Source organism: Eubalaena glacialis, chromosome 16 (genome assembly GCF_028564815.1).
Source record: "Eubalaena glacialis isolate mEubGla1 chromosome 16, mEubGla1.1.hap2.+ XY, whole genome shotgun sequence".
NCBI lineage: Eukaryota > Metazoa > Chordata > Mammalia > Artiodactyla > Balaenidae > Eubalaena > Eubalaena glacialis.
The window spans coordinates 78,920,861-78,941,561 of NC_083731.1; the positions used below are offsets into that span (position 1 = coordinate 78,920,861).

The 20,701-nt window shown below is 38.4% G+C and overlaps 2 protein-coding genes across 9 annotated transcripts in view; one reads left to right on the forward strand and one right to left on the reverse strand.

The window, feature by feature from the left end:
• The window catches only part of NBEA (neurobeachin), a 629,474-nt gene that overhangs the window by 184,950 nt on the left and 423,823 nt on the right, over nt 1-20,701 (reverse strand). For all 8 annotated transcript variants that reach the window (XM_061171071.1, XM_061171076.1, XM_061171075.1 and 5 more), the window contains one exon: nt 17,619-17,755. In XM_061171071.1, the coding sequence (XP_061027054.1) occupies nt 17,619-17,755 (137 nt within the window). The remainder of the gene's footprint in view (nt 1-17,618; nt 17,756-20,701) is intronic.
• MAB21L1 (mab-21 like 1) lies at nt 13,919-14,998 on the forward strand. Its single transcript, XM_061171093.1, has one exon. The coding sequence runs from the start codon at nt 13,919-13,921 to the stop codon at nt 14,996-14,998; it is 1,080 nt and encodes a 359-aa protein (XP_061027076.1).

Sequence of the window (20,701 nt, forward strand, 5' to 3'; positions counted from 1 at the left end):
ATCAACACAATGCTAGGAAAAAATAAGTGGCATAGATTATGATTTGGAGAATTTTTTGGAATCAGACAAGAGCATGAGAATAAATCATTTAGAGAATTAGCTGTGTTCTGGGCTTCATTAGTTCTAATTATCCCCCAAATATGCTCAGCAGAATGCACTTGGGTCAGCTGGGACCGACACACAATAGAGCAGGCAACTTATAAACTCCTCAAAGCACAGAAAGAGTTCATAAAACAACTGCTTGTGCATTTAGATTCATGTGATAACACCTCTTATTGCATAAGCCACCAGATGAAACAGATGGGGCAGCTCTGCACTTGAGAACGTTTCTTTTGTAAAAGCACCGGACTTCCTTATTCTCCATTCAAGACACAAACTGCAAGAAAGCTAAATCTGAGGCAGGCTGTCTTTGTGTTTTATTGCTTAGATGTCACAGCAATAGTAAGTAAAGTATTAATAAAATATCCTCATTTGGGAAAAAAAAAGTTGGCAAACAAAAACCTGTGCCTATACTTAGAGAAATTTAAGGCTTTAAAATAACACACTCACCAAAAAAGTTAATATATATATCTTACAACTCATAGGAAAATACATTTAGGAAACTTATAGATTCCATCTGTAGACAAAAATTTTGTTGACAAAGCAAAATTGATAAATACGTCAAAATATGTAAAGTACGAACTTAATATAAAATGGGGGTATTAGATATATATTTTGATAAAGCATGAAAAACTAGTATTAGAATTTCAAGTGTTTGGCAAAAAAAAAAAACAAAAAAACAAAAAAACAAAACAAAAAAACAAAAAAAAAAAACAAAAAAACAAAAAAAAAACAACTATCCAAAGGCTGTGGACTATGTAATCTATTGATTTAATCTATCCGCAGATCTTATTAAGTAGATCAACCTCTTAGTATACCTAGGCTGAGCAAAAACAGTAAGTTCATTGTAACTGAATTCTGTTTGGCTATGGATGGCCTATGTGTGGCCTAGGACAAATTTTAAGGAAGAATTGTTATGCTTGTTAATTCATATTCAAAACAATAACACATAACTTATTGTAAGTCAAACCATGGAAAAAATAGCTAAAAATAGTAAGATAAAATGAGCTGGATAAATTAAAAGAAGTCATGTACTTAGTACCCCAGTAACATATGTTTAAACAGATGAGATATTTGTTGACACGCAGCTTAGCAACTGTCAACAGGGTTACGGAGGTTCCCCCAAAAAGGGAATAATGGCCTTATTTCACTTAACAGAGGCCTTTCTCTACTCTGTGTTCTCCAGTCCACTTTGGGAGTTATGAATTCTAGGCACCACACTTGAAGGAAATGATGTACAAGAATGGATCCTGAATGATGAGATGCTGTAGGTGTGACGTCTGAAAGGCCAGAGCGTATTCAATTTGGTATCATTTTTTTTTAAAGACTGGCAAGATCACTTTAAGGTCTTTTATTTATTTTTTTATAGAAAGATTTATTTATTCAATTATTTATTTATTTTGGACACGCCGCTCAGCATGCGGGATCTTAGTTCCCCGACCAGGGATCGAACCCATGCCCCCTGCACTGGAAGCACGGAGTGCTAACCACTGGACCGCCAGGGAATTCCCTCAATTTGTTATCTTAAATTCTGAATTTAACGGACTTATTTCTGTTAAAGGGGCAAGTCTATACAGACGGCACCAAAAGCTGAAAGTGTCAAAAAGAGACTTTTGTTTCAATATTAGGAAGAGCTTTTCTAACAATTAGAACTGTCTGTAAGTGCAAGTATCCATCTGAGTAGATAATGAATTTCTCATCAACGGGGATAAAAACAGAGGCTGGATGAGCATTCCTTAGGAATGTCAAAGAGAAGATCCAGACAGTTAATGAGGAGGCTTGCATTACGTTCTGCTCTAAAGTTTTCTCCTGCTCTGACATAAAATGTCTTCTTATGAGGTAGAATTAGTTTGTAATTCCTAGCACTAACTAACTGCTTGGTACATTTTAATAAAATGTTCACTATAAATTCTTTACAGTTTTTATATACAGTGGAATACTTACAATGTATTAAGCATTAGTACTGGCTAGTAATTATAAATAATTCTATAACTAAAATACATAAAGGTAAAGCATTTATAACATAATCAGATGTATCACTGATAAAAATCCTTATACTGTAGTATCTGTATCAAAGAAAAGTTTAGCGAGGCATAAAAACAGTTGGTGTTCAGATAGCTTTCTTGGAAATGACTGTATTTAAATTCATGATAAAAGGGAGTTTTCGATGTGTCTTGAGATAAGATGTATAGCATTGTGGCTTATATAACTCATTAATGTCACAGAGTAAAACTGTATGTATAAAAAAAGTATACAGATACTTTAAGTAATTGTGGAAGAATTATTTCTCATCATTTTTATAGAGGTATATCCCATTAAACTTAGGTTTTGCAATGAAGTGGTGAATTAGTCCAATTTGATATTTATTAAATAGTATATGTATATTTCCTAAGTAGTTTCTCCCTATGAGATAGATCGATACATTATTATAAAATAAAAATTGATAACATAAAAAGTGTCTCAATATTTACTTAATTAAAAACCTCCTATAAAGAACGCAATCTTTAGAACTCATCAATCATACTCTTAATGTAAATGTAAGCCCGTAGTTTCTTTTCAGAATAACACTTACATCCTAGTAGCAGTTGCTAAAATTATTTCTGGGTGTAGACAGGACATGCATGTGTGCACTCATGCATACATACTTACACATATACATACAGCTCTGCAATATATAGTCTAGATACTGTAGTGCCAATAGGAGTCGCAGTCAGACAGACCTAGTTTTGCAATTACTTTTGTGACCCTTGGTAAGACATTTAACCTTTCTAAACGTCAGTCTCTTTATTTGTAAATGGGAACTAATACTTCTTGTGAAGATTGAAGGAAATTAAATGCTCACTATGTATTGGTCCCCATTCCTTATCACCCATCTCTCAACTCACAGAATTTTAAGTATCAAATGAATAAATGCATATAAAAGTCTTTTGTAAATCAAAAAGAATGTTGCAATTGTAAAGTATTACCTCATTTAATAATTAAGGCAACTTATCTCCCTGTATTACATTATGGCTAACGGTGTTCATTAATGTTTTGAATAATCTGTGTAGTATATGGATCGTAATATAATAACAAATTTCTACAGCACAAATTAACAGCTTAAAACAAAAGCTCAAGTTTGAAAACAGAGAAAACTATCATCAGTAAACAACTACCCCCTAAATCATTTTGGAATAATCCATAGAATTTTAAAGAAATAAGTTACCATTTATTTGGAACAGGCTGGGCCTATACACATAGCAGGACAACAGAGGCTTTACCACGCAGCTGAAGAGAAGGAAAAAAAAATTTTCCCTCAAAATTTCACCAGCCAATTTTCTCGCCCAAACAATCTGGATAATTTTCTCAATAATTCACACTACTTGAGTTATATTCAGCGTTCAAATACACACTCTAGTGCGGTTGTGAAGTATATCTTTCCTAGACTTTCTGATTTAAGAAGATTATAGCATTCAATGGTAAAGCAATATAAATTATACAAAAATTGGAAACATTTTTTTTAAAAAGTCAGTGTAATTTGACATTGTTCTGATTTTTTGTTTTTAAAGATACAGATATTGAAACTATCACAGCTGATAATTTTATTCTGACATGAGTTTAAAAGGTTAAGTTACTATCTGAAGAAAGGTAATCTGGTTGCCTTTCACGGCAGCCTGCAAGCTCCGCAATCTGCATAGAGAGGGGCATTTGTCATCATTAGCTGAGCTGTGACAGCTGGCACCCAGGGTGTCCCAGAATCAAGGAGTAGCAGAGACACTCTTGGTTTAGGTTGCCATTAAGTGTAGCAGGTTTCTTGAGGATCAAGTATATTTTATGAAAAGCTTTGTGATCTAACTAACAACAGTGAACATATTTGGATTTTCCATAACATGGATAATACAATGATAGCACATAATTAGCAGGTTGCCTCTAGACAACAAGATGCCAGATTACAGTATGAATAAATATCTACTGCCTGCCACTTAGAGAAGGAGAATTGTTTTCAGCACCCAAATAGCTCCAGCAGAGTGTTTTTTTTTTTCAAGGCTGCATTAGGGTGATCAATTGATTAAGTACATTTAAGGAAACAGATTGAAGATAGAAAGGATAGTTCTCAGATATATTTTAAATTTGGTTGTAAACAATGCATAATGTCTCAGGAGTGAACTCAAGTACACACACTCAATATAGTACACATCCTTTTGATAACATGAATATGAAAATTAAAATCATTTGCACAGATGCAATCCGCCAACTGTTGGAGGTGTATGTAGTTGATAATATGTATTTAAAAATATTCCTCGGCAAAAGTTTAAAATCAGAATCTTTTTACCAAATGAGTGCTACCCACCATGGATCTGAAACAGCGGTGGTTAATATATCTAGAAAATAATTTTTCAAATTTTAACATTTTTACGTATAGTGCAAAACTATATAAAGCAAAAGAAACTTTAAATTAAGAAATAGGTTGATCAGATCTTTGAAAAATAAGAAGACTACAATCCCTTTAAAAAATCATCAATGCTTGGAAACATAATCAATAACAATAGGTTTTATATTATTATGTAAACTAGTTTTCCACAAATAAAACTAATTTTTGTGTTAATGTAAAATCTATGCAAATACATGCAGTCATTTATCAGGAAAGCTGACAAGCATTCCATATTGGAGGGGGAAATGAAACTGCCTCAAGAATAGAGGCAATTAATTATTTCTGTATTTTTTCTTCTTCTGTCTTGAGGCACAAAAGTTATCCATCCAGTTAAAACAGCAAATGAAATAAAGAGATTTTTTTTTTATTTAAACACATATGGCTTTTGCCTGCAATACTGATCACCACAAGGTCTACAGATGCCCGTGGCTAAATTGTACACTGGCAGATGCACACAGGGGAAAACTGTGCTAATGCAGCGTGGAGAGCAAAACAAATGAAGAACTGAATTTGCTAGTAAAACGGGAAAAAACAACAACAACAAAAAACAAAAAAAAAAACCCAAACCAAAAAACCCCACACTTTTCCCCCCGGTGAGTTATGCAATTTGCTTATCAGATACAGGTTCACGTTGCAAAAAATTTAACCTTGGCCTGTTGCAAAAAAAGTGAAAACAGTTTTAAGTAAGTGAAGGCGTTTTTATGTATACGCATGCATATGATGTATGTGAGTGACTGAGCAATATATTTTTACTTATACGGACAGAATGACAAGTAATGTTTAAACTTCTCAATTTTGCAATTAAAAGCTCATGACAGTCAAAACTGCCATAGTATATATGACTGGATAAATACTGTTGGAACTTCCAGTTATTACTACTTTAAAAATCCATTTAGCTGCAATCTCTTAAGGTATTATTGAAAACCGTAAGGGTTATTGCAGAACAATCTGGCAGATGTGATATTAAATCCTGGTGGCGACAAGAATCCTATATTTAGTGGCTGTTTTCTTTTAACAGGTTAACATAAAAAATGTATAGAGGCCAATTCAATCTTTTACTATCTGAAACACTGTGTGTGTGTGTGTGTGTGTGTGTGTGTGTACATACAGCCTGCATGCACAGGTTATTTTGCAAACCATAAAAAGAGTGTACTTCCTAAAAATGGTTTAAGATTATTAAGAAAACAGTAACTTCTTTCTTAATAGGCCTGTAAGCATGCATAACATTAAAATTCCTATTATAATTGCCAAATAAAAATATAAAACAGAAAGCATTTAAATAATTTTGTATTTTTATATCTTGGAGGAAGAAAAGAGAAGACTAGTTGTACTATTCCAAGTTGTAAAAAGGCAAAATACTTGAAAGGGCTTCATTATCAATGAATATGTTTGCACTACTACAATTTAAGAATTCTTCGTTTGGAGTATTTATAACCATCTAAATTTAAATGACAATGTATATTTATACAAAATTAGGATTCGAAGCATATGTTCCAAGAATGTGTATATATTAATTAATATTAGCTCTAATAAACTCCTTGGCCTTGTCCCCCACTATTCAAAGGGAGGATTAATTTACTGAAAATGTAAAGTAAAATGTAACTTAAATACTGAGAGGAGATTTATTTCTCTAATGACATAAAGCTAGTAACATTACAAATATTGCTAACTTACATGAGGAACCCCTGTTTCTTAATACGTATTTTGATGTACAAACTGTAAACTATATTCCTAAATCTAATACATATATTCATGCGAGCACAACAAATATTACCAGTTCCTTTGAAAATGAATCCTTTACCAAGCATTTAATGTCACATATTGAAATGAAACAACTTTCATGTAAAATAAAAACTGTGAACCTATTGTTTGTACATCTGAAGTAGCATTTTACATTTTGCCTCTACTTTGGTGCTCTCTGATTAAAACTGGTCTTAAATTAGAAGCATGATAAAATAATAAGTTCTAGGGGAATAACTAAAGGTGCTTATAGTCTAAAGTTTCTTGGATATAAAACTAAAACACCCACTTATAAATGAATCATAACATTTACAAATTAAAAAAATAAAATAGGGGCATGAGGAAACTTTTTTTGTGTCCATGGAAATGTTCTATGTCCCAGATGTTACAAGACTGTACACATTTGTCAGAATTCATAGACTGGAACATTCACATTGAAAAATCATAGACTAGATCAGTACTGTATGCAAAACATACATAATAAACCTGACTTTAATAATAAATAGATTTCACATAAAAATAAAATAATAAAGCTATACCTTTTTTTTCACTGAGTTCACAAGTTTTTTTCAGAGACACTATGTCTTACAAACTCTTTACGCTCTTCATGCTTTTAATTTGATCTAGATGTTTAGATAAAATAAACAAACATATCTAGATTAAAAAGTAGTAACTTATTAGTACTTCTGACTTGACATTTTTGACAAATCATATGGGAAAATTGAGCTTTCAAGAAATAGTACACATAGGTACACTGAAATGTATATTATTAGAATCGTGAAAATAATCATACATAAGTAGAAATTAAATATTATTTAGGTGATCTATTCTCAGAAAATGTTGATAATCTGTAACTATATGTAAAGTTATAAAGGAAATTCCTATTCATAAACAGATTTCCATCTTTTTCTACAAAGTATTTATTTTATCGCATATAATACATGTGATAAAGGTAATAGGTTTTTATTAGTATAATTATCCTTTTAAATTATTACTTACTCCAGTTACTGATCATTAAAAAAATAAATCCTAGCTTAGAGGAATTGCTTTGCTCATTAAAAAATAAGCTCTGAAACTGTAAATTAGGAATAGGAAATGTTATTTTAGACATGTAGTCACTGGAAGCTGATTATCTACATTCCGTACTCTAGTCTCAAGGTTACGTCGAATATTTTCAGTGGCTTAATCACATACAGTCTGGGATAGTAACGAGAGCTATGCAGTCCTGGATGACCCACTACAGACGTACAGATTAACAGACACTAATCACATCTGATTCCATTGTTTTCTCTAAGTGCAATAAAACTGTACCGTACTAAGAGTACTAAAGATGTAGTTATATACGCAAAAGTCTATAAATCCATGTTAGTAATGGGTTAAGGAATACCTAGTTTTCATATATTCATATAGAAAAGAATCACATGAGCCCATTTATCCTGTCACAATATGTCTATAATATCCAAATTAAAAACATAAGCTGAAATCTAGTAAAATGAATTTAAATTTTACAGATTATAAAGATAACAGTGACTTTCTAAAGGGTCAGTGGGGAATTGGAATATTGGAATCAATACTTCCTCCATGATACTCAACAAATGATTGATTGACCCCAATATCCTTAAATGTTTGGAAAGGGTTAGAGATCACGAATGATAGTGAACAATAAAAAAATCTTTCGGTTGACAACCTTGCCCCTCAAATTTGTTAGTTTACAGATGCAACTTAAAATATCCTGCACCGCTGTGTATACGTTCAAATGAAGTGAGGAAAGAGAGACAATTATCTAAATAACCCAGGCTTTAAATTTCTTTTTTCTACCAAGAGAAAGGTTTTGGCCAGAGTTATCCAGAATCACCTCAAATCTGAAAATCTAGCAGTGGTGATAATTCTTGTAAAGTACCCTTCCAACTTCCATTTTTAATCTCAAAGTTACTTTCTTTTCAACATTTATTAATACCAATAACAAATTTACTAAGCAACACTGCAGGAAAAAAAAAGTACTCCCTACTACCAACGTGACTATATCATCATATACTAGGCGGATGAGGAAAACTGAGGCAACAGTCTTGAACATTCAAGTGAAGAATTAAGAAAAATTTTAAAATTTAACCACAATTATCAGGATGCTCTGATTAAAGAAATAAAATAGGGTTTAAATTGTGCAAACAGTGACCTCAATTCTCTGCTCTACTTTGTCATAAACCTGATATTAAAATATGAAATAATTATTTTAAGAACTCATTGAAACTTTTGAAGCTTTCAAGCTATTTTTTTTTAAGTGTTCTTGTACAAGGAGTCACAACAGGAAGAAAGGTATAGATGCCATCAAGTTAGATTACCAGAAAAACTCCCTCTATTTTACTTTATTTAATGTGACACATAAAGAAAACCCTGCACAAATATCTGTCTTTAATTTCTCTAGTGTAAAAAAAGAAATATATTGTGTCTGGCAGAATGAAACAGATGAAATAGCCCGGGTGCATTTAAAAAAAAGAAGACGGGGCAGAAATCAGATGCGTACAATGAGCCTTCAAAGCCACTCCAGCAGTAGGGATAAATAATTTAATAAACTCAACTTCATATTCTTTTTATCTCCCCAGTGTAATAAGCACATATTAAAAAAATAAAACTTTAAATTCATGAATACCTGTGAATAGAATAGCAGCCAGCAGATAATGAAAAAACACAAAACAATATTTATGTGAGCATTTAACATGTGTGTGCATACATATCCTCTAACTAACAGATACATTTTTCCAGATGAAAGGTCACAATTGCTTAAATTTATGAACAGGCAATTCACATTTAAATTAGTTTTTTTAAAACACAGAAACCTTGCATTCCTACATTTCTCAACATAATAGAGTTTTTCTTTAACCTAATGAGGTGCCTATTTGCACATTACTTTCCGTGTCCCATATAAGTTATGCAGGTTTACAGAAGGGAGGGATAAGTTACCTAGGAATTAGAACCTCAGGAAAAATTATTTTGCCATTGTTATTTTGAATGCTTGAAAGTGTTAAGGATCACAATATTTAATTATTTTATATGCATTAATAGTCCTAAAATTTATGATAATGGTGTGCTTGTGACTTTCTCCAATTTTTTTCATAATTGCACATTTTAAATCAAGGCTGCCCAATCCCACTAATGGGCATATACTCTGAGGAAACCATAATTCAAAAAGAGACATGTACCACAATTTTCACTGCAGCACTATTTACAATAGCCAGGACATGGAAGCAACCTAAATGTCCATTGACTGATGAATGGATAAAGAAGATGTGGCACATATATACAATGGAATATTACTCAGCCATAAAAAGAAAAAAAATTGAGTTATTTGTAGTGAGGTGGATGGACCTAGAGTCTGCCATACAGAGTGAAGTCAGAAAGAGAAAAACAAATACCATACGCTAATGCATATATATGGAATCTAAAAAAAAAAAAGGTACTGATGAACCTAGTGGCAGGGCAGGAATAAAGACGCAGACATAGAGAATGGACCTGAGGACAAGGGTTGGGGGGAAGGGGAAGCTGGGGCGAAGTGAGAGTGGCACTCTGTAGTGGTAGTGGTAGTGGTAGTGACATATATACACTACCAAATGTAAAATAGATAGTTAGTGGGAAGCAGCCGCATAGCACAGGGAGATCAGCTCGGTGCTTTGTGACCACCTGGAGGGGTGGGATAGGGAGGGTGGGAGGGAGCCTCAAGAGGGAGGGGATGTAGGGATGTATGATATGGGGATGTATGTATGCATATGACTGATTCACTTTGTTGTGTGATAGAGGCTAGGGCAGTATTGTGAAGCAGTTATACTCCAGTAAAGATATATTAAAAAAAATAAATCAAGGCTGCCTAATAAACTAAGTAAATGAAATGGAAAAGTCAAGTCGGTTAGACCTTAAAATCCCAAATACCATTCGAATGTAAGCATCTCAAACTGTCATTAAATCCTGAGATTTTTGGGGTTTTTTTCTTCAATTAGGTCAGTTTTCTTCAATTATCATTCTATTATTAGCTCATGTCAAAGATGTCTGAACAGCATACCAATGAAAACAATTAAGCATTTATATCCTAAAGCATGGGACACATGCAAGCTTTCATTCTAGTACTAACCACTATGATTATATTTATAGTAAAAAAAATAATATAAGACTGGTGTCATTAGAGTTGTTTTATGAACTCTTCACAGATGTAAATAAATTGATTTTAAGCTATCTCCATGTATTACACAATCATATAAAATAACTAGTTCAATAGGTCAAATGATTTTTTTAAAAAAAATTACTATAAAATAGTTAAATAAGTTGCTCCCACAAAACAAGTCTATCTCCAAAGCCTAGATGAAAATCAGCAGAACTACACAAAAATGTACTGTATATTCTCCATAGGTCATTTCAAAAAAAAAAAAATTAAGGGATAGAAAGCACACTCAGAATAGTTTAATTTTCCCTTCAACAATGAGAAGTGCCTGACATCGCTGAAAGGATCAGCTACAGAAGGCAATTCGTTTCACGTGTTCAGTGTAATAGAAAATCACTGTGTTGCAGCAGCAAGCACTACTTGCGCGGAAGTATTATTCTAGGTCGTCCAGTTCACCCACAGTGATAAGAACGGGTGCCTGAATCCTATGATATGTAAATCACTGTCAGCTCCCTGCGTAAAGGGTGCTGAAGGAAGCAGCTCAGAAAACACAGTCCCAGCGTCCTTGAAACCGAATGACTTCACTTCCCGGGAACACTCTGGGACTAACGAGTTTCTTAGTCCTTTTCTCACCATCCATTTTCTTCTTCAAAGTGCAAATCGTTAGTGAAAAGGCCCTGGTTACACCAATTAGTTTGCACGAAGTGCTCTGGCGTTTAGCTTTGCTTTAACCCAATTAAGCCGCACAGTGAGCCTCGAAGATGCGCCACCTGCGCGCCTGGCTCCAGCGCGGCTGCCCGGCGCCCCTCGCGCCCTTCCAGTTAGACCCACCCGGACGGCCGCGCCACGGTCCCCCGAACGGCTCTGCGGCCTCTGCGTCCCAGGCTGCCTCCCCTCCTCGACAATCGGGGGCACCTGAAGGTGGCCCAAGAAATCGAGGGGCCAGGTCTCTACCGAGCCACTCTGACCTGAACCCAAGGAAGAGCGCGCGGGGCGCAGGGGCCCGCGGCCGGCGACCAGAAAGCGCGGGCTCGGCCGCGACCACACGTGGGCCCGGGCGGCGGCCGGGCAGGGGGCCGCGAGGGCAGAGAACCTGGCCTGGAGCGGACGTGGAGAAACCTGGGACACTAAGTAAGGTTTTAAAATAACCCATACGCACGCACACACACCAAAGCCTGCCTATGGGACATGGAGCAGAGAGAGGAAAGAAGGATGGGCCGGGAGTGTAGAGCAGCGGGAGAGAGGGGACCACCGGGAAGCACGCAGGACCTGCACTGGGTGGGGACAGAGGTGGCTTTTCCCCAGAGACCACGGCACATCTTCGCCTTCTTGGCCGCAGGTTCTCCGGCTCTGATCTGCTACTGCCAAAAGGTAGCAATGCGTTCACCCGCATCGCCGGCAAAGTGGGGAGGGGCTGGCGGGTGCGCCCAATCCCTGCTCCTAAGGAAATGGAAGGCTCTTGGGGAACAGAGTAGGTGGATGCCGTGAGCCCCGAATCTAATGTACTATTTTAAGCTAAATCGAAATCTCCCGCTCTTGGATAACAAGAAAGTATGATGCTGTACCTGTGCAAAGAAGAAGAAAAAAAAAAAAAAAAATCAAAAGCTTGAGTAAAAAGAGGGAGTCCTGAACAAAATCTTGTTACAAGTGGTTCTGAAAGAAAGTGCCTACAAACCTGTTCCAGGAATTATAGGATTTTGCTGGAAATATTTTTAATTTGAAAGAGATGGCATCTAAATTAAAGGTAGGGAATTAAAAATCTGCCTAGGTTTAAAAACAACTACAGAACCCCAAAGTAGTATTTCTTCCATTTCCTGTACATTAAGGACACAGTTGGTACCACCAGGAAAAAAAAAATGTTCTATATAAATCCATTTCTCCCCTCCTTTTTCAAGGTTCCCAAATTTAGAAATATTGATTTCTTTCAAAGTTTTCAAAAATGATATTTAAATTTAAAACCCCGATGACTGCAAATTAATTTTCTTTAAAAATCTTAAGCATTTCCCTTAATCAAGTCACATGAAATAGTATAAAATTAGAAGTCTACTGTCAGGTGACCACTAAGGACCCTTAGGAGAGGAGATATATCCTTAATTATGCATCTGTAAACAAGACAGAAACCCAAAACCTACAAAATTTCAGGATAGGTATCTGCCAGTAGGTTAGATGATCTCTCCTGAATTTTCACGTATTAAAATACAGCTCATTAGGAACTCACATTAAAATAACCTCTGAATCACAGAGATAGTTTATTTCACAAATATTTCTGCCAATGCATACAAAACTTAGTGTCCTGGTTATAATGTTGGGCAAAGTACAAAGAGGACTGCAGATGGGGGGAGGGGTATACTAAACGTTTTTGAAACATCCTAACTTAAACTGAGGTAGACAATATCTAACAGCAATAATTTTCAGATTCCTTTCAACAACTGCAAATGAGAAAAAACATAGGTAAAACACCGTATAACATTAAAAAAAATCATTCTAACATAGAACATCCAGAAAATTATACAGGTATTAGTCCATCTAAAGCCAACTTGCATATACATGAAAGAGCAAACTCCCACCCTGCATTCAAAAAGACCTCGAGGATTAACAGGCGTTAATTATCTTACTCTAAATGCAAGTTAGTGACTTTTGTTTTAGAAAACCCCATCTAGTTCACCAATTGATGGATGACCCTTAGTACACCTGTATTTGCATTTCCTCAGTAGAAAGACAAGCAGGGTTTTCAAGCACAGAAGAGAACCACTTCGCCAAGTCTTTTCAAAACATCAATATGCTTCAATTAATACCAAAGCTGAGAGATTCCTCTTGATTTCCAAAACTGTCTAGGTGGCCTGGGTGGTTTTCTGCCCGGCAGCAGCCTCCTACCTTTAGTTTGTGTGCCTATATCCATGAGGGGGGATTAATTAGCCGGGTTGGAGCTGACGGAGGCTGTGGTGACGAGCCCAGTGGCGATTGGCCGCCAGCCTGCCTGGCCCTGCCTTTATAATTTCCACACGAATGCATCTGGGCTCTTAGACAAACCAACCGCAGCTTCTTCTGACATATACACACGCACACGCACCCCCGACACACACTCAGCACACTTTTCCTCCATCTGACTAACAGTCCTGCACACACCATGATTACAGGAAAGCGTAAATAAATACGGAAAGGGTTGATTATTTTGACTACTGGAAGAGCTTTGCTGGGTCTCAGTGCAACTTTTGTTTTTATTACTGAGAAGGTGATCTCTCCATGCGTTTCTCTCACACAAGGATTCTTTAAAAGAGGAAGAGAGACAGAGAGGGGGGAGACCAACCTTTCACTTTAAGACCGGCTGGGCTCAAAGATAAAAGGAAGGGGAAAGCGGCGCTAGGAATCCACCACTGCAGCACTTCGGAAAGACGTTTCTGATACATTTCTGAGCGCGGCGGCCCGTTTCTCCACCGAAGTTGGCTCCAGCTCTAGCAGCCGCATTGGATCCCACAGCTTATTGCGAGACTCCGGTGTACAATCCGGATCTCTGCCCCAACATGATCGCGGCCCAGGCCAAGCTGGTCTACCACCTGAATAAATACTACAACGAAAAATGCCAAGCCAGGAAAGCTGCCATTGCCAAAACTATCCGGGAAGTCTGCAAAGTAGTTTCCGACGTCCTGAAGGAGGTGGAAGTGCAGGAGCCCCGGTTCATCAGCTCTCTCAACGAGATGGACAATCGCTACGAGGGCCTCGAGGTCATCTCCCCCACCGAATTTGAAGTGGTGCTTTACCTTAACCAAATGGGGGTGTTCAACTTTGTGGACGACGGCTCGCTGCCCGGCTGCGCGGTGTTGAAGTTGAGCGACGGGCGCAAGAGGAGCATGTCCCTCTGGGTGGAATTCATTACCGCCTCCGGCTACCTCTCGGCGCGCAAAATCCGGTCCCGGTTTCAGACGCTGGTGGCTCAAGCGGTAGACAAATGTAGCTACAGGGATGTGGTAAAGATGGTGGCAGACACCAGCGAAGTGAAACTGAGAATCCGAGATAGGTACGTGGTGCAGATCACCCCGGCTTTTAAATGCACTGGGATCTGGCCCAGGAGTGCTGCCCACTGGCCACTTCCCCACATCCCCTGGCCGGGACCCAACCGGGTGGCGGAGGTCAAGGCGGAAGGGTTCAATCTCCTGTCCAAGGAGTGCCACTCCCTGGCCGGCAAGCAGAGCTCGGCCGAGAGCGACGCCTGGGTGCTGCAGTTCGCGGAGGCAGAGAACAGACTGCAGATGGGGGGCTGCAGGAAGAAATGCCTCTCCATCCTCAAAACCTTACGGGACCGTCACCTTGAACTGCCAGGCCAGCCCCTGAACAATTACCACATGAAGACTCTGGTTTCCTATGAGTGTGAAAAGCATCCCCGGGAGTCGGACTGGGACGAGTCTTGCCTGGGTGACCGGCTTAACGGGATTTTGCTGCAACTTATCTCCTGCCTGCAGTGCCGGCGGTGTCCTCACTACTTCCTACCGAACTTAGATCTGTTTCAAGGCAAACCTCACTCGGCTCTCGAGAACGCTGCCAAACAAACGTGGCGACTGGCAAGAGAGATCCTGACCAACCCGAAAAGTCTGGAAAAACTTTAGAGGACAATTTAATCGAGAGCCGAAATGTGATTATACTATTCTTAAAGTTCTCATTAAGTGTAAACTTCCTGTTCGATTCCTATCTAATATTCCACTGGACAGTGCAAACAATCTCTTCCTTAAAAAGGAGTACTAACACAACGTTTAGGCATCATCTCACCCACCCCTCCAAGGGGAGAAAAAGAAGTAGGGAAAGCAGATGGAGAACACCCCAAACTCACAAGTATGAGAAGACTTCTTTACAAAGGATTTCATATCTCCCTTGAAAAGTACACAGTAACACCCGGAAAACAGCCTGGCTGTAATGCAAGACCACAGTGAACACTGCTTAACTATCAAAGGATTATAGCAATCCTGGCGATTTAGGTGCATCTGGCTGTGAGTAAACACGATTTGGATATGCCATCTGAAGGAAAGTGTAATGTATATTTTAATTTGTAACAAATATTGTGATCTCACATTGTCTTTGAAAGTGTGGATGTTGGTGTTTTGTGATTTGGTGAACAGAAGTTAAATTGCCATTTTGGATACTTCCAGACATTTTCCACTAACAAAGATATAATTTAAAGGTAGATTTCCTCCTGGTACTTTTATCTGTCTTTGAAAGTGTCTGAACTTTAAAAAGTTTACATTTTGTTTCAAATATATTGCTTGTTCTATTTCTAACATTCCATAAATATACTTGAAATGTTATTTAAATATATTCAAAGAAATTTGAATTCAGCTTATATAATAACGCTTGAATATCTGAATTATATATTTGAAAAATGCACTTGAAATACACTGGATAATTACTTTTGTGATTTAGATTTTAATTTCTGTTGCTGGTTTTTATTTAATTAGAAGCTAATAAATGAAGTAAAATAAAAGTTGTTGTGTCTCACTTTAAATTGTTTTCCTGTCAAAAGATGTAATGCTTCACTTTGAAAATTGAACCCACTTGAATATTTTAAACCTTTTGAGAAACATACTAATGAAATAATTAAAAATAAAACCTTAAAATATTGGAGAAAAACTTTTCGTATAGCTACAGAATACAGTGATCTACTGTCAGTTTCTGACTTACTTATAAGACTAGTCCATTCTACAACAGACGCAATTCAAATCTACCTTTGAAAGCTTGCTCTTCTGGGTTAATATTTTTGTAGAATTTTTGATAATATAAGGATGAAATATGTCATGACAGTCAAGGTTGCTGAGTTAAAAATCAGACTAACTCAGAGGAAATGAACTTAACAAAATCCTAATAAAACTTTTAAAATTTTTATATGAAAACTACACTAATGAAATGAAGATAATTTCTGACCTATTTTATGCCAAGCCTTGTTTTATGCAGTAAGGGTTCCACGGCAGAATGAATGAATCAGAAATCCAAAATTACTTTTTACTTCATAGGGCAAGCCAATGATAAAAGCATAAAGACAAATTTAAAATTATTTAAAATCCCATGCACTACATTCAAACTCATTTTCAAAATGCCATTCTTTTGGAGCTAGAAGTTAAAGAAGAAGTCCTGTGATTATCCCTCAGAGTATTTTAAGAGTCAACAAGTGCGGGAGGGGCTAATCACCTGTGGGCCTTAGGGTAGTTAGTTAACTCAGGTGGGGGTACATTTTAGACTTTCAATTGCTATTCTACAAATAGTGTTTTAGAATGCTTTACTTCTGTATATAAATTAAATATAAATAATAAGGTTCTGGATCTACGGGAGCATTTGTCTTTCGCTATTTTAGAACAATTGCCTCTGAAAAATACTTCAAAGGAAGATCTTTGTAAAATGATGCTTGATTATCTAGCATGACACTTATGTTCTTGAATTCTTAGCCTCAGGAAAAAAGTTTACAAATTGCACAATAACATAAAAGTTAAAACAACAACAAAATTGATTTCAGAAGAAATTGTAGAGGTATAGAGCTGTTGAATACTCAGGTTTTAAAATTTACAAAATAAGATATAATAAACAAATATTTATGCACTTCAAATCATCTGAATATATATTGTCTGGCACTACACCCACAGAAGAATACAAACTTTAAACATCTGAGCGCCAGTATGTACTATGTATACACATTTTAAATGAAAGCTTCTCAGATAATTGATTTCTCTTCCTCTTAAAATCACATATAAAACCCATTCTTATTTCAGGAGATGAAAACTGGATGTAATAACGGAGATGAATTTATAGCTAAATGTGCTCCGTAGTTTTCTTACAACCTTTTAATGAATTATTATTCATATTGCAATATACACTTTTGGAAATTAAAAGTGATCTTAGTAAGAAATGTCATGAGACCTTTCCCAGTCTTCCCAGAGAGTCTGAGATGCTGTACCCCAGGGACCTGGGAGCAATTGGCTTCACTACCAAATCTGCCCAAGTGCACACAAAGGCACTCATAGAGAGACCGTTAAAATGTGCATGCTCTGGTATACAGGATTTAAAGTTGTTAAATACATTCTTCAATCCCATAAAATAGAGCATGTGTTATTTCATTCATTTTATTTTCTATAAGGATGAGAATGTGCTCCCCTCCCCCACTTGGTCATTCAAAACCAAGCAAAATTGAAAACCACTTCCTGCCACAAAGCCACCAGTGCTGTACACGGAATCACTCGAACTCACTTTCGTGTCGATCTTCTTGAAGGCAGGATCATCCTCATCCACCTCGAAGTAGATTTCTGTCGTGGTGATGGAAAGAGTCCCCTTGGCCACCACCACAGGCGCAATGAGCTGGGCAGGAGTGCTGAGAACCACTGGGCCTGAAAGAGAGGGTACGGGAGTCAGGCTGCGCCTCTGCGCCCCTCTCCCGCTCCCTCCCGGAAGGGTACCACAGGTTTTTAGTTTTAGAGATGCACTGAAAAAGCAGTGTCTATATTATGCAGCAAGCTCCTTTCATGTGAGATAAGTCTGCTTAGCTTTTACACATTACCTTATAACGAGACTAGAGACAAATAATTCTATAAAAACTCAAAGAGATCAGAATATCGAATAAGTGACTTTCAGTAAGCGAGTCTGCAACCTCTGCTTAGAAATCCTACATGGTTAGTGAGGCGCTGACCTTAACCAGCTTAAAAGTGCAGAACGGACTCTCTTAAGGCCCCGATTCTCCACTGAGCATAAACGGCGTTCCGAGAGACGCGCTGGGCAGTCAGCGCCGTCCCCAAAGACCAGCCACTGTGAAAACCCCGTCCCCTGGGCAGTAGCGTCCCCCCAGGATGGGCGGGAGGACGTGAAGGGGTATAGGGTCTAATATATAAATTCCACTGCGCTGACGGGTTTGCATCTTGCAGGCAGATTAATATCGACATCCTAAGGCGCACCGCACACCGATATACGCGTAAACACGGACATGAAATACATTTTTATGCAGAAAAGAAAGAAAACTGTAGCAGTGATTTTTCTCACCGAGCACAGGTCAAAACTAATTGTAAGACGCTTGAACAAAACGATTCTCAGAAAAGCATTTGAAAAGTGTTGTTTCTCAACTTGTGGGACGAGAGAGACTAAGCTTCAGTAAAAGAAATGTTTTAGAAAGTGCCTACTAAGGCGCTGACTTCGAATTCCCTCCATCTGAGTTAAAGTCGAAAATTACAAATTTCACGTATTAGAATATTAATTCAAAGTGGGATTACTTAACTGCTCCTTTAAGGTTCCCCGAAGGGGGGGCATTCTTCTCTACCCTCGACTTAAAGACTTAGAAATCAGAAAAAATGTATTTGTTTTTCTGTAGTAAGGGTGCATCATATTCCCTTCCATTCCCCCCTCCCCCCAAATGCAGACAAATGAGTCACAGCAACAGCAGGAGGAAAGCAATGAAAAGGCAGGCCCCCTGCGGTTGCCCAGGCCCAGCCCCCGCCCCCCACCCCCACCCCCCCGGCGGTGGCTCCTCGCGGGGAGACCGGCTCGCACCGCCACCACCCCGGCCGCAGCGAGCAGGCCCGGCCCGGCCGCGCGGGGACGGCAGCGGAGTTCGCGCTTCCAGGGAGCAGCACACACCGAATCCACGACCGTCCTGCACAAAGCCCGGCGTTTCTGCCGCGGGAGGACCAGAGAGGAATCGGCCGGCTGCTGTCGCGCTTTAAGGGGTGGCTATGGAGCAAACTGTGTCAGTGTCAGCCCGCACCGCCGACCGTGACCGCCCGCCCGGGTCAGGCTAACGCCAAGCCCCTGCTTTGACTTCACGGCTTTCTATCTCCGACGAGCCCGCACCAGGGGGCCCGGCCCCCGGGCGCGCGGACTCCCGGCCTGGGTCTCGGGCGGGTAGCTTCCGCCTGAGCCGAGCGGAGTCGGGGTCCACCTCGGCTCCATAAGGTTTTTCTTTCCAAAGGGCGAGGCGGTCGATCTAAAGCGCCACTTTAAAGCCTCATCAATCTTAATCTAGGTTGCTCAAGTAATTATGCCCGAATCTCTTGTACGATTACAAGTGGATTTGGGTTTCTATTCCCCAGGCTCTCCTTTGTGTTTATTGGAGGGTCTGTGCGCGCGCTCGGCGGCGCCTCCTGCCTCCGCGCCCCCTCCGAAGCCCCCAACGCTCGGGCCGGTTCGAACCGCTCCCTTAACCCTTAAGCCACCGGGACGCTCCTCTGGATGCCACTTTTCATATTTCCCTTCAGGAGAAATCCAGGAGGTGTACTCTTGATTGGAGTGAGGTGAGAAAGAAGGTGACCTGATTCACATCGGAAACAAAGTGTCTTCTTACACATCGTTGGGCCTTGATAAAACCTCAGAAAAGTCGTCATTCTAAACACAGAAAGCTAGTGATTTCTGGTTTAACAGAGATTTCTGGCATTTGGAGACGATGAGTGGTCAAAAACATTAAAAATGGCGAACTGCTGCGTTCTCTTAAAATATAATTTAACATATCCAATTAAATTGGAAAAAAAATTAAAAAATCATGACGCACATTATCAAGACCATACAAACTAATTTATCGAGATATACAGTATTACGAATTTTAAGTTCACAATTCCATGAACTTTTAACGGGGAGCGCATTTTCGCTACCTGTTTGCGTTTCTGAAAGGCGACCGCGTTTTCCTTTTGATTTTACTCCAATCTCATTCTATTGAATTGAGATTTTCTGGGGGTTTATAAAAGGGCTTCGAACTGGTCCTTCTTTAAGAAAGACACTCATGAAATATTCAGCCTTAATAGTGTGTCATTTTTACCCTTGTCCTTTGGAAATCTCCAATTACAACTTCCAATTCCATAGCATGTTTAAGGAGCGCTGGGTCTTTTTGTTGTAGCCTTCAGGGAGCAAACCAGCCGCAGAGAGAATAGAGTTAATCCACTACAGCAATACAGAGAGGGATTATGTTTTAATCCCCTTTGGGGGAGCCTCTGGATCCGATATTAAAATGTTTACATAAGGCACAATCACAAACCAGCAGATCTTCCATATGGAAGATCTCGTTATTTGAAAACCTTGGATCCCTTTCCAAATAAAAATAGTTTAGAAAGGGCAGCATGTCTAGATGTCAGAGAGATGGTGATCTGGGAGATTCTGTTCCAGACGATAACTAGGTACAAATTTAATCTCATAACTGTTTGGTGTAGTGAGTTGGGCACTGAGTATAGATATATTCATTCTAATCAATACTATGGCAATAAAAGGATAAATTATATCAATGTCCTCAAGCACACACAGAAGTAAGGTGACAGATATTAAAAGATAGTGAAATAAATGGAACCTCCTCCCCTTGTATT